Here is a 14767-nt window from a genome sequence, read left to right as displayed (position 1 = left end):
ACAACTTCGTCAAGGTCATCTGGCCAGTCTGCAAAGTCCACAGTAGAGGTAAGAGAACCCTCCTTTGTGGGCATCCCCTGGCTGTCCTAGCCCGGATGGTCACATTGCCCAAGGTCTATATGATTAGGCCTTCTTCCAACCCATTGGCAAATCTTTTCCGCGACTCCCCTGTTTTTGATTACTTTATGTAGAATGTCCAAAATCCCCTGTCATCCTACAACCTTTTGAATTTTACCTCTTTTCGCCATTTTTCAATGTTATGTAATCAAGATTCGATTCTTAGCGGCTGATGCCATAGGGAGCTGTTACTTCTTTAATTATTATATTAATCCATATATATTTAGCAGTCATAATTGACCATATTAAATATTACAATTAATTATTCTTTTTATCTAAGGTAATTATAGGTTTAGATGAATTAGTGTACAAATGGATCAAAGTCACGATAGCTCAAGTGGTTAGAACAGCTGCATATTAAGCCGAAGGTCATGGGTTTGAATCCCGCTCGTGACATTACATTTTTCATCTCAACCAAGACCTCAGTTAAAATGATTATTAATTGAAATAATTAATATGGTCAATTATAACCGCTAAACATATATGGGCTAGTATGTATTACATTGGTGTTTCAAAACTACTAGAGATTTTTCAATTAATTAATTAATATACTCTTCAGAACTTCAGATCTACAAGTATCTTGAAACTATTCAAATTTGTAAAAAAATTACAACAATGTGTTGAGTGCAGTGATAATTTGCCTAATTTACATCAGTTGCTTGGAATATTTTATTGCAAATCCATCTATGACTTTGCTTTATCTTCTAATAAAATTTGGTATTTGTTTAACTATGGATATGCTCATGGTAACCTGCAAAATGCAGATCTATACATTTTGTTAATGCTTCTAATATAGCATAACTTTACCATGTAGAATTTTTTTGCCAGTGCCAGTATTAACTTGATTACAGGTCAAAACTACTAAGTACTGCATGATTCTGATTTATTTTCTTGCACTTTGCTTATTTTCTATTATCCTGGCTTTCCTGTTCTCGCTAGTTGGGACGTTTTTGGCATTTCATCACCTTTGACAAAACCATAATTTAAAATGGTAAAATGCCAAAACTAGTCTGACAAACCAAACTATCACTTTAAAAACCTCAACAAACATCTCACAATTATATTTTATTTGAGCCAAACGGGGATTAATTTCATGCAGTTCGGTTTACTATAGTTTACCCAGAAAGAACATAGTTCATTATCTTGTGCTTATTGCAATGCATACCAAAAAGTTGTTGAAGCCATGAGGAGCGGTCAAGAATGAGGTAGTTTAGAAAAACATCTTTTTCATTTCTTTGCCGACATTTTGATCTAAATTCGGGTCATCTTCAAGGCCTGAGTGAATTATAAAACATATGTTGATTGGAAAAAATACAATACGAAAAATATAAATTTTGAACTAAGTGTATCATTTTTATGATATCTATTTCATATTTTTTGTCACTTTCAAATTTAGGTCACTAAAAAACCCCACATTCATCAATAACAATATCCTTGAGTAATATCAGGTTCTGCTCATCTGGGATCCTAAAAACTAAATCCTTTATTTGTACATCATAGGTAATTCTTATTTGTATTCACTTTTTTTTTTTAGAAATTGTTGTAATGAAATAATAATAATCAATAAACAAAAATACATTTGAGTAAATAATTGGGTTAAAAAATGTTTATTAATTGAAAACAAAATGTATTTATAAAACATATTACATGGCATCATTCTAAAATTTTTAATACAACTGTATACAGGAAATTTTTTTTAATCACATTGGAAAATGTACATTTGACTAAAACACATTTAGATCACATCTGTAAATAAACACTCTCACTTAATTTAGGATTGAAATATTATTAGCTTTTGAAACAATTTTTATATTTGATACAGTTCCTTTTTTTTAAATATAATGTTATGTACAAAATTCAATTCTAAAACACTAAAAGAAAGGGTTTAGAAAAATCGCCCTAAAAAGAGCTCTACATGACAGAATTCTAATATGAAGACATATTACATTTTTAATTACTTCAATCTGGACATAAGAAATAATCAAACAATTTGTAATCCACTTTAAATACTACGGTCAAGATTTTACTCAAGAAATGAATAATAATGCCACTTTGAACACAGAAGGGAGCAAAGTTTATTTTTGTATTATTTACATTTTACTTATTTACTTTTTTTTATTTTTAAATATAAAACACTTCCTTGTTAAATTGGTTAAATTTGAGAGGGCAAACATGTTATGTCTATCACACAATGTTTACACACTAATTAAGTCCTTTGGCAACACAAAATAGCACCGCCACTAGTAGACACCTGTTAGTTACGAGAAGCTTTTGATACTTTTAAAATAAAGTATCATGTTTTACTATTTTCATTTTCTCCCTTTTCACAATAAAACTGATTATTCAACCAGTTTTTCAATTACAATTAACAACTATGTACATTGTACTGAGTACAAATAAATATAAGCTAATTAAAGGACTACACTAAAATTATTGATGCGATATGGCTTTTTTGACCCTTGGTAACATGTTTTTTTTCTCCATGAATGATGTCTCATGGTAATAAGAGTCATTCGATTATTTTTGAAGATAGCATTTGACTATACACGCAAATTTGGCATCAGGTATACTTGTTAGTAGAGGAAAAATAGAATTACAATATAATGCCATCAGTCTTTGCCTTGGTCATACTATACAGTATTGTCAAAATTCATTTGAAAATACTTTTATACATGTTGTTTTGAGCTAAACCAAAGGACGTAGATAGATATAAGTCAATAAATGTACATTTTTAAACCCCAATTGTGGCAATGTACAATGAAGATTGATCGGATTTAATTTTAAATTTCGATGAATTCATTAGGAGGCCTATTTACTTCATTATCTTATTAGAAATATTTGTACAATGTATTTACGAAATGTACAGAAAGTATTTACAATTTTTTCAAGTTTAATATTAAAGGGTTTCCTTCTAATGAGTATGCTGTATAAAAAATATGATGTATTTAAAACTTTTGGTTGTTAATGATTAGTTTTGCAATTAAGGCTATACTATACAATTGTTTGGTGAGTCTATTAAAACACATTGACAACCAAAAGCCAGGCACCATCATAATCTATTTTGTTAAAAACTGTACAGTGTCATGATTTTAACAAGACCAGGCTTTTGATAGAAACGGGAGACTAAAACCTCTACTTTTTGAATATAAATTATAAACATTAAACAATTCTCTCGATTTCCAACAAAGCTCATTCAACCAAAACTAGTATAAGTTAGACGAGATTAACAGCTTTTCAAGTGCAATATTTAATAAATGCTTAGAAAAATCACAGTAGTTCTTCTTCTTCTTGTTTCTTATTTGCCGCGAAGATAGAAGCAGCTTTATAATTAATCGGACCGTACGAACGATAATCGACATCTGCATAATCCAAATCTGAGTATTCAGGTCTGTAAGGCTGTAACAAAACAAACATTTTAAATAAAAATATTTTTAACTTTTTAATAAATGTTTCTCCATGATATTCTTGATTTTATACAATTAGAATTATATACTTCATGGTAATCTGGTCAATTGAATACCACGATAGTGAACCAGTATGTCTGCAACTACTGGCTCGCTTATTTTCTACGTAATATGTAGCTACAGAATTAAACTAATACCTTAATATTAAAATCCTCTGTTCCTTTTCAAAAAATGTATGTTACACTGGGGCCCTTGGCTTCCTGTTTGAAAATAAATTAATATTTTTTTATATTTTACCAAAAGAAGAAAAAAATCTAATTACTATTCTACACAATTTAGAATGAAAAGAAGTACAAAATTGCTACTAAAAGAAGCCTAAAACCCCTTAAATTTGTTGTGTAAATTGTGTCTTATGACAGTGATATCACAATAAACAATTAATTCACAGAAAATTAGAATCAAGATTTTTACACTTGTTATCATAGAGGAACAAATCAAACCTTCAAAAATGTTAGATTAATTATTACTGCGGTTAAACAAAAATCTGATGTATCCATATTTGCATAAACATCACATAAAAATTATTAATACTATTAGTAATGTTAGTTACCAAATTAAACATCGATTTCCTGTCCTACGTCATGGAACTTAATAAAAGTGTAATCTGTCTTGTTTCTTGGGTGGCTGTACTCTGTGTGATGAGATCTTGGTGGGGCTTGATAGACAAGCTGTGGAAGGGGCGGATTGTCTGGAGGCAGGTATCGGTTCGAAGGCGGCGATCCTGGTGCCGATCCAGGCCTGTACCTGGGGCACTCCATTTCTGATCTCCGGTGCTGTTTTCGTTTTGTCCTTCCACCTGTCGAACTCCTCCCGTGACTGTGATGTCGCCCACCGTTCTCCCCATATGCTATTCTCTGTGTTAGTACAATTGATTATAGCGTTAAAATTGAATACAAAATCAAATTAATTGAGAAGAACCTGAAGGACTTTGATATGAAAATTAAAAAAAAATTGTTGTTGGATTTTCCTTTGGTTAGTCTTAAGCTTTTTGATCAAATCTCAAGTTCTTCGTAAAGTTACTAGTTAATATTTGTTATTACAATAAAACATGCATATATATTTTTAGTAAAATAAATATATTAAAAGAATAAAAGATTTCATGCATTTTATTTTCTTAATATTAATTGATTAGAATTTTCAGAAATCAAGTTATTGGAGTGACAAGTACAAACCACCAATTATTTTGAAAATGAAATATGTATATAGAAAAAATATTTGTAAGTGTCCATGTCTGTAAGTTATGCTATACCCTATTGCACAACCACCAATTTATTAAAAATGATTTGTTGTTTAAAGAAGAAGGATAGAAGTGATTTCAGTATAAATAATGGTGAAATATTGAATTTCTTTTTGGTATAATAACCACCACCGTATTTTCTTTTAATGATGCTTACTGACCTCTTCAGTTCGATCTGGAGTTTTATTTATTGGTGTCAGATTTTCTTTACTTTCTTTGGCATCATTGGAACGAATTTTATTGTCTTTTTCTTCTTCGTTTTGGGTATCTTTGGTATTTTGCTGAATGTCATTGTGAGGTGGAACACTTTTATGTACATCCTTTTTGCTATTTACACTTTTCTCTTTGGCTAAAACTATCCTGGGACAGCTGGTATCTTTTGCATTTTCTTTGGTAGGGTTCTCAGTCTCTTTTGGTTCAGATGGTTTTGGTTCGGCAGGGCTCTCTGATGATCCTGCTATCAAATCCTTTGGAGGAGGCACATTTTGATAACTGTGATTTATTGGTGGCTTTTTTGGGAAAAATACTCTCGGCGCTGGGACTGGCAGGCTATTCTTGGCTTTAGAAATTCTCAAAGAACGGAATTGAGGCCAGTTTCTTGGTTTTGTACCCAATGGACGTACTGTGAGAAATTTTCTTGCTGGCCTTAACGCTTTCTGGCTTCTGGCAGAGCCATATCCAGAGCTTATTCTGCTTGGTGGTCGACTAGCCTAAGTTAAATTGAAAAATAAACTATAAAAACTAAAGAAAAAAAAAGAAAAAGAAAAGTGTAAAGAAGGCCCTCATTTTAATTAAATGATATATATATTTCAAATTTTATCTTTAAATCCAACAAGCTGAACTTTCTTGTTATATTTTTTTGTTACCAATTAATTTTTGGTAATTAAATATAAATAATACAATTCTTTTATATTTTTGATAAATTTAAACAATGAAAAAATATTTTTTACATGACAAAAAAAATCTCGTTTTAAAGTACATAAGACAATGGTCTAGAAAGTTTTTTAATTTAGGTTTCTTTTGGTGATTACATCACCATCATAAGGGCTTAATCATCAAAAATCAGCAATTAAATTAGATTGTCTCCTCTAGAAGCCTAAATCTTATTCCTAGATTCTTTTTGTGGTTATACAATATTTCTAGTTGATTACTATTTTGGATCAAAAATTAGTTATTTTTCTGTTTTATAACAAGAAATTTTTTTGTAATCAATGTGAACAAACTTTTCTTTGATATTAAGCTTAATCTTTGACAATTGGCGAAATTTTAGATTTCAGTTTTTCCATGTTCAGATTTTGCATTCTATATCAAATATTTTCTTTTGAGCCAATGTACTTCTTTGCAATATTTTTTTTTGCCTTGCACTGGTGAACTGGGCCATCTATTATGCTCGGCGCTCACGTCTCCCGGAGGGCGGCCTCCGATACTGGCCAGGTCAGACATCTGGGCTACCCAATTAAAACGGGTTGTACTTCCCTCTTCTTTGGAATATTAAGATGTGGATATTACACAAAGGATGTTTGTATTGCAATGTGCAATTATTTTCTTATTTATGTAAGTTTATCCTTGTGTTCTTCCTTTGTTCCAAATTATGAAAATTATGCTGGCCAGTTCACAATTTCGGTAAAATAAACCACTTTTTTAACTGCACAAAATAAAAAGTTACTTTATCCTGTTGGAAACTATTGCTAATAAAGGCCACGAAGCAATTCTTTGATTGAAAATATTTAAAAAGACATTTTGACAACAAAAAAGACAATATTTAACATGATTTGGAAAACAACAGCAAGAATGTAGTATGATACAATACTACAATTTATTATTATTAAAATAAAAATAATGTAACATGGATTTTTGTAAAGACTTAATGTCTTTTTTATAATTTTTTTTTTTTAAATTTAATTTTCTGCATTCTTTTTTCGATAAATTTTTAGACATTTTGGGAATTTACACTTATCAACATCTTATATTAAATTTATATTTAATATAATGTAAGATTCTGGTGGGTGTAAATTCCTGAAACGCCCAAAAAATTTAATGCAAAAATAAAGAAGAAAATTAAAAAAAAAGTCAAAGTAAAAACCCAGACAATAATAATAATTTTAAAAAAATATGTCCATTAGAAAGAGACCAGTTGCCTTTATAATTTTGGCATTTATTCTACTTGCCAAGATAAAATAATTACACATAAACTGCCATTTATTCATTGAAAAAGTGTTTATAATTTATTTTTATTCTAAGAAAATTCTAATGAACCATTGGGCAGATGATTTTATTTTTTGTGACAAGAATTGTACTGAGTCTTTTGAAAGTTGAACGTAATTACTTAAACTTTTAGTAAAACCTATTATACATACCTTGTTGGGAGGGTTTTGGATATTGTGAAAGGGCAAGTTTTCATAAAATGCCTTGTCTGGGTCTGGAGGGAGAAGAGCATTGCTGTGTGATGAGTTTATATCCTTGTTTGAAGATGGGTTTGGACCTGGAACAAAGATTACCATTTGATTCTTCATTTCATTCCCCCCTCCCATATTTGCTATTTATAGTAGAAGTAAGTGCTTAAATTCATTTTAATTTAAATTTGAATTTTACCTGTAATATCCGGTTTCTTCTGTTGTCTAACCAAGGTGTTGTTCTCAGAGGAGGAATCGAGACGTTTGAAAGTGACCACTTTATTTAGGAGCATACAAAAACACAATCATGCAGTCAAACAGTTATAGAAATAAAAATTATATATTACACAAAACTTCATGCTGGAAAGCCAGATAAAAATGGCCTTCGTGTTAATATTAATAGATTTTCATTGATTTCGATTAATATTATATTATGCAATAACAACAACAATGCAGAAAAAGTATTAGGAAATTAATCAAATACGGTCTTTCAATCATTCAAACAACTGAAAGTCATATTTTGTTTTTCCAAGTAATTTCAAAAGGTGAAAGATGAACCTTACCTCCTGACTTTGATTGGAAGACACCAGGAAAGTGCTGGGTGTTCGGATCCTGAGAAAACATGGCTTTTATTCTGCTCGTCCTTGAAGCCTGGCTCTCATTTGGAGATCTCCCGCTCGGTGCTGAAGAAAGCAGGCTGTGGTTGTTGTTCACATGAACAAGGACACCCGGTCTCATCGGCCACTTGGAGACATGGCCGTTTGTCGGTGTACTTGCTCCTCCTGGGTTGTTATTGTTGTTGTTGGTACAGCTTCCTTCGGGGCTGAATTCAGGTTCGTGCTCAATCATAACTACAGATCGCATTTCACAAGCAGAGGAAAATTTGCATGCAATATAGCAAAAAGAAAGGACTGCAACTACTATGTTGTTTCATTTTATAAATAACTTTCAAAACAAATTAACAACATAAATTTAAAAAGTTTCAAATCATTTTTAGATTAATTATTTACTTTTATCTTAATCCTTTCTTACCGTATTAGTTCTTAGTGAAAATAATAATATTATTTAAAGTAATTTATTCATGCATTGGCAAGTTGAAGAAAATGTTTTAGCTTTTAAGATGAAATTAAATAAGTAAGCATCCTTCAGTGCGATAGATAATATTAAGCAGATAGAGTATTGAAGTTTCCAAACCATTTTGTTTAACAATAATGTTCAAAACATCAGATTGATGAATTGAGATATAACTTAAATAATTGAAGATAAAACAAGTGTTCCATGTTTTAATTTATACCAAAGTTTTTTACAGGATAGAGAAGTTTAAAGTTGTCCTGTGATTTATTCATGCAACATGCGTTGTTTTCATTTTTGTGAATTTTCATGCATAATTTTAATTAACTGAATTTGGAAATCAAGTATATGTGTTTCCTTATTATTTGCGAATATTTCTGCGCAATGTTCCAAATTCAATTTAAAATTAAAAATGAATCTGTGTTTTGATTTTTGAACAATTTTTCAGAAAACAAATTTCATTTTGGGTTGAACTTTAAACTTACTTTTCTCTATCTTCAAGCTCCACTGGGATATTATCTAAAAACAAATAGGAAAAGGGCACACATTTGTAGTTTTAATTATTAGTAGTAAAACAGTGTTAATAATTTCATGTGCTGAACTTGAATCACTAGTATTTTTTAAATCTTGGATTTATGATGAACTACATATGCATGCACTTTTAATGGTAACACAATTTTGTTAGCTATTAGCAATCATAAAGCTGCAATTGAAAAAAATAAAATAATACAACTTGCAGCTTACCTCTGTTGTTGATAAACCTTGAGTTTTTTTTTTTACTTATCATATTTATAACTAATGTTCCTAATCTTTTTTATATAAATAAGAACAAAGTGATAGCTTACATTTATCTGCAGCCCGTTTTCTTCTACAAACAATGATTATGATGATGCAGATGATGATGACCATCAAAATGATACCTGCTATAATAGCAATTAGTATCATTAAATTTTCTTTCTCCAGCTTTCCCCACCAACTGATACTTCCTGAAATTTAAAGGTTTTTTGAGAATGTTTACTTGAAAACTTTGTGTACATTTTCCTTAAAAATAAGGAACTCTTGTCCATGTTCATGAATTGGCTGACAGAAAAGTCTATATTGAATAGAATAGAGATGTTTGACATAAATGCTGATTGTGAGTCAGTTATAACATACTCATTTTTAATAAATGAAACATGAAGTGTATGAAAGTTACGTATTTTACATCTGTTGAGGTACATGACAAAATTTGGAAGTAAATTTAAAACTATTAATTAAAAATGCCCTCTTGTCTAGAATTATTTCCATGTATTTTTATTTAATAAAATGCAACTAATCATATCTATATATTATTTCTATTTTCTCTGCATGCCATTCTCGCAGGAATTTAGCATGCATTATGTAAAACTGAATAAAACAATGTATTTTAATACCCCATTGTAAAATAATTATTTAATTATCTAAATTTACAAAACATAACCACTAAAAATTAGATTACCTGGATACAATTTTTCAAAATTTATTTGCATGCATTTTTTAAAAACATAAAACCAAAAATATATTTAAAAAATAAAAATCACACTTTTCTATTAGGATCTTTAGCAAATAAACTTTGAAATGTGCATTTATTTAAGCAAATGAAAAGTGTGATGGATATGGGTACAAAATATATTAATTTAAAATAAATCCTACCTGAAGCACTGAACTTACTACTTTTCTCCTGGAATGCTAAGGATAACCGATACTTTATAAGTCTCAATTTTATTAGAAATAATTATAGTGAAATTGCATTAAACCAACTCTCTAAATGTAACATGTTATACCCTTTATGTCACGCCCTGTTTTGCAATGATAAAATGCCAAGGTAGGGTTCTATTTTAAATTCTCCATATTTAAAAAAAGCACATAGATCTTGAAATAGAACGATTTATGCGTGGGCAAAGGTTAAAATTAAAAGGAGAGTGGTCAAACTTTCCTATTCTTAACTTTACACAGTTAAAACATTTTCTGTTGGTTAAGAAAATACATTAAACAATTTGTAATATTTGTATTAAATTATGAACATTTAAAAACTGTAAAACATTAAAATAAGTACAGTGCTTTCAACTGATGTATTTTTATGTTTGAACACTTTCTATTAGTTTTTAGTTTTTAATCTTTTTTAATTTAGATAAATTTTATAAATGAATATGTAACAGTGAGAATAGAATATGAAATAAAATATGTTATTTTAGTAAGTTGTAATTATATTAAATTTAGAGAGTATATGGATAATAAGTTTTAATTGTTAATCCACTCACCAGTTACATCCATTTCACACGGGATGGACATTCCGACCGAGTTGTTTGCAAAACACAAATAAGTTCTGAAGCTTTCAACCCTTGTTTCTAGAGTTAAAAGACTCTGGAGTCCATTTTTCTCAATGTTATCTTCAATTGTTTCATTCTCATTTTTGATTTTCCATGTAAAATCAACTTCGGCTGGGTTTGCGAGGGCTTGGCAGATTAGGACGAGTTTTCCCTCGACTTCCTTCTTTGTGATTCCGCATTCTGGACGGTCTAAAATTATTTATTAAAAATAAAGAAGAAAATTAAAATTTTAATCTAGAGCGAGAAAATATTGTAGTCTATGGAGATCAAATATGAGAGCTCATCAGAAAATATCTTGCATTGTTGACAATTTTAATATAAGCAAAAAATAGTTATATATAATTTAAATACATACATAAAACATTAATAAAGATGGTTTTCGTATTATTGCCATGTCGGTTTTGAGCTTCACATGTGTAATTTCCAGCATTTCTCCTTAAAACGGCATGGTTGACGATTAATGCGTTTCCCTTCATTACTACTTCATTTTCTCCTTCCCTTCGCCATTGATATGTTGCTTCTGGATAGGCTTTTGCTGAGCATAAGATCTTTTCAGGAATATTTCCTTCAGTGACATTTACGATACTGTTAGAAACAGTCATATTTTCTGGTGGGTCTGAAAATCCGAATAGGAATATTGTTTTCAATTTTTATTTGTTTCTTTATTTTATTTCAACTGATTTAGATTGAAATAATTTATGTTCTAAGTAATTTATATTTTGCAACAAGAGAGCAGATTTTACTCACATTCTACACCAAAGAACATGGTGCTTTTGACTCCAGAACCTACTGCATTCCCTGTGCTTTCACACGAGTAATTTGCATTGTCTGTCATTCTGTCTAAGACACCTCCAGGCCAAGCAGTCATATTCCAAATAAGTGTTGACTTGACTGACTGAAAATCGTTAGTCCTTGTGTCTGGTGGTTCGACTTTACTAATAACATAGTATCGACTTCTTGAACCGGTCTCCAACCGCTGGCCATTTTTCTGCCACGTTATCGAACAAACTGGATAGCATTCAACTCTGCATGTTATACTTATGCTTTGGGATGTCATGAGAGCACCATAATACAAGGGCAGTCTTTCTATGAATGTTGGTGGTGCTGAAATGACATAACATTAAATTACTGTCACTAAGATCCTATTACTATTTTAATATAAATAAAAAAAATGTCCCATACCAAAGACATTTACAAAAACTGTAGCTGATTCACTTTCTCCTCCTAAATTTACAGCAGCGCAAGTAAAGTTAGATTGGGTTTCTAATGTAACTGGGTCAATAGTCCAATTGGCAGTTGTCACATCAAAAACAATGTGTGCTCCTCTCATCCATCTGTATGTTGTATTGGCAGGTCTGCCCAAATCTCCGACTGAACACATTAAAGTCATTGAACCACGTTTTACAACGCTGGAGGGAGTGTATTTAAGTGTTACAGCACTGGGAGGGTCTGAAATTAAAGCACAGTTATAATAAATATTAGTTACTTTGTTAAATATTATCCTGTTAGAATGACTTACAGTAAACAGCAAGTTCAGCCTCTGGTGAAATCGGCCCCCAGCCGGCATCGTTCATACCAATACAGGAGTAATTGCCATGAAAATTTCTTCCGACTTCTTCCAGTAACATCATACTAGGATCCAAATTGCAAAAAGTTGAATCCGAACAGTCAGGAAGTTCTTTTAGCAGTTGGCCGTTAAGATACCACCTCACTGCTTTTAATGTATCAGGGTTTCCAGCAATCACATTACAAGTTAGCGTAATGTTTAAATTATCCACTTCTGTTACCGGTGACGGTGGTGACAAGCTAACGTTTACAATAGGTTTGACTACAAAAAAAAAGTAAAAAAATACATCAGGTAAAACATCATACAATACAAGCAAAATAAACTTACAGTATACAGAAACATTCACAGAATTATGAGAAGGCATAGCACCGATTTCATTTGCCAATATACAAGTATACGAGCCAATGTCGTATCTAGTAGAATTTTTGATTAAAAGTGCTGTATGTTCCGTTGTGCCTCCTTGGTAATGATCAGGCTCAAGTATTACTTCCTCTTCATCTCTCATCCTAAAAAAAGAAGAGAACAACTTAGTAATAGTAAATAGATTTTATTGAGAAAAAATATAACCAATAATAATAATAATAATATTTACAACACTAATTGTTAAAATGTTGAAAATGAATAAGTGTAACAAAATGCATAGTTAATAATCCAAATTGCAAAACATTTCATTTAAAAAAAAATGTATATATATTATTATTAAAGTCATTGAACCACGTTTTACAACGCTGGATATATAAAATACTAATGACTAATGTCAATGGTTATATAAAATTCTCTCTCTCTCTTTAACGCAAAAGACGAGTATTTTGTTTGTTAAGTTGACTGTAAAAAGAGTGTGGAATTGTTGTATTTATTTATTTTTTAAAAGAAAATGGAATATTTTTTAAAAACTAATAATAATTAGAATGAACCAATAATCTATATATGTTGCATATCGTGTGCGATTAAGGTAAATATAGTTGATTTTGTCATGTCCAAAAGTTGCATTGTGCTCAGAAAGATTCATTTTTAAACATTGCTGCAACATCAATTGTTATATAAAATTGCAAATTATATTTCACCGTATTGTTGAAACAGACAGACAAAAAAAGAAAAAAGGAAAAAACAAATAGGCGAATCTCGAAACGGTCGCATCTTTTTATTGCGATGCATGTTGGGATGGAGTTGTGGATTAACTTGAGGGGCAAAGGTCCTCCTGGAGGGTAATAGACGGTCATAAGTTAAGCCGGTCTATCATCTTGGTGGAGGTTCATCAGTGGAGTGTCTTCTTGCGGCTCCGGGGGTTGGGGGAGCAGAGTTATTTGCGGCCTTTGGTTGCCGAGAGGGTTGCAATGAGAAGGAACACCCTTCCTCCTCACTAACGTTCCTCGCTTCCTAGTTAAGGAGCAATATATAGAACCAGCTCATTTCTCAGAAACCGGCCATGGTAATATCTCTCTCTCTTCGTTATTTGTTTATTGTTCCTCTGTAGGAAAGAACCTTTTTTATTTCAACCCGTTCAAACGCAACGATTTAACTTAACGAACCCCTTAAAACATAAGTTTTTTTTTGTGTACATCTAGATAGAATTAAATATTATCCTTTTTTGAAAAAAAATCTAATCTAAACATTTTTATTAATCTATACGCTAAAAGCAGAATTTATCAGAAAAACATTTTTTTTGTAATACAACTTTAGCAAAGGATCTGGCCAGAAAGTTAATGGTATACGTTATTAGCTCTAAATAAACAAAATTAAACAGTTTTTCTGTTTTTCTTTCTCTCTCTTTCATCTCTCTCTCTCTCTCTCTCTCTCTCACTCTCTCTCTCTCTCTCTCTCTCTCTCTCTCTCTCTCTCTCTCTCTNCTCTCTCTTTCTCTCTCGCTCTCTAAGAGTGTTCAGTATGATCCACAATTGTATCTTCAAAACTAAACATGAATAAAAAAACAGGTGATGCATGGAATCAGCGAATTTTTTCACCCCCCCCCCTAATTTTTTCTTTGTTTGTGGACGTATGAGTGGGTTTGCCTATCCGACTGTATGGATATATCGATCTTTCCAGCTTCAGCTCTATATTTCTACGAAATTATCCAGCCTTTAGCCATGGGTTCATTAAGGCTTAAGCACTTGTCGGTAACTGTCATAATTGTGTGTTTGTCCCCCCCTTGCACTCTCGAGCACTCTCCACACGACAGACAAGACTGACACATCTACACGGAAAACAAACACTTTGAGCCCTGAAGATGATCTCAATAAAGATCGAAACGTAGCACGATAAAGAAAATGTTTTTCTAAAACGTACGTCACACAAGACCGTATCTCACGACCTCCAAATAATCATTATGTAACGGTCACTAAACACCACACATAATTTTCTAATTTGGAAGATCGTGGCATTGAGTTTATGGATCAATAAAGCAACTTTTACGACCATCGGCGAAGGTCTCTGTAGTATTTTCATTGTTTTGTATGGTGTCAGTGTTGAGAAAGTACAAGATAACGAAATTAAAATATTGCATTTTCCCTTTAAATTCTTCAAGAGTAGTATTTTGATCCCGTTACTTTGAAGGAACTGTGCTCGCTGATGTT

General features: G+C 31.3%; 1 protein-coding gene across 9 annotated transcripts in view; it reads right to left on the bottom strand.

Annotated features, from left to right (window-relative positions):
* Positions 1 to 2587: 2587 nt before the first annotated feature.
* LOC106665823 (hemicentin-1) overlaps positions 2588 to 14767 on the bottom strand; it is a 179257-nt gene continuing 167077 nt past the window's right edge. For 2 of the 9 annotated variants that reach the window (XM_024228437.1, XM_024228439.1), the window contains 14 exons: positions 12525 to 12703; positions 12150 to 12458; positions 11813 to 12079; positions 11378 to 11734; positions 10986 to 11246; positions 10562 to 10819; positions 9128 to 9268; positions 8768 to 8801; positions 7775 to 8034; positions 7411 to 7488; positions 7176 to 7300; positions 4980 to 5528; positions 4132 to 4435; positions 3426 to 3513 (listed from right to left, as the gene is read on the bottom strand). In XM_024228437.1, coding sequence (XP_024084205.1) covers positions 4136 to 4435; positions 4980 to 5528; positions 7176 to 7300; positions 7411 to 7488; positions 7775 to 8034; positions 8768 to 8801; positions 9128 to 9268; positions 10562 to 10819; positions 10986 to 11246; positions 11378 to 11734; positions 11813 to 12079; positions 12150 to 12458; positions 12525 to 12703 — 3118 coding nt within the window. In that variant the 3' untranslated portion in view covers positions 3426 to 3513; positions 4132 to 4135. Of the gene's footprint in view, positions 3514 to 3718; positions 3782 to 4131; positions 4436 to 4979; positions 5529 to 7175; positions 7301 to 7410; positions 7489 to 7774; positions 8063 to 8767; positions 8802 to 9127; positions 9269 to 10561; positions 10820 to 10985; positions 11247 to 11377; positions 11735 to 11812; positions 12080 to 12149; positions 12459 to 12524; positions 12704 to 14767 lie in introns of all 9 variants that reach the window. The other 7 variants (XR_002910563.1, XM_024228440.1, XM_024228445.1 and 4 more) reach the window with 7 other exon arrangements.

The sequence above is a fragment of the Cimex lectularius genome, unplaced genomic scaffold, assembly GCF_000648675.2.
Source record: "Cimex lectularius strain Harlan isolate CLEC.00 unplaced genomic scaffold, Clec_2.1 scaffold238, whole genome shotgun sequence".
NCBI classification, from domain to species: Eukaryota; Metazoa; Arthropoda; class Insecta; order Hemiptera; family Cimicidae; genus Cimex; species Cimex lectularius.
This window is presented reverse-complemented; position numbering and strand designations above follow the sequence as displayed.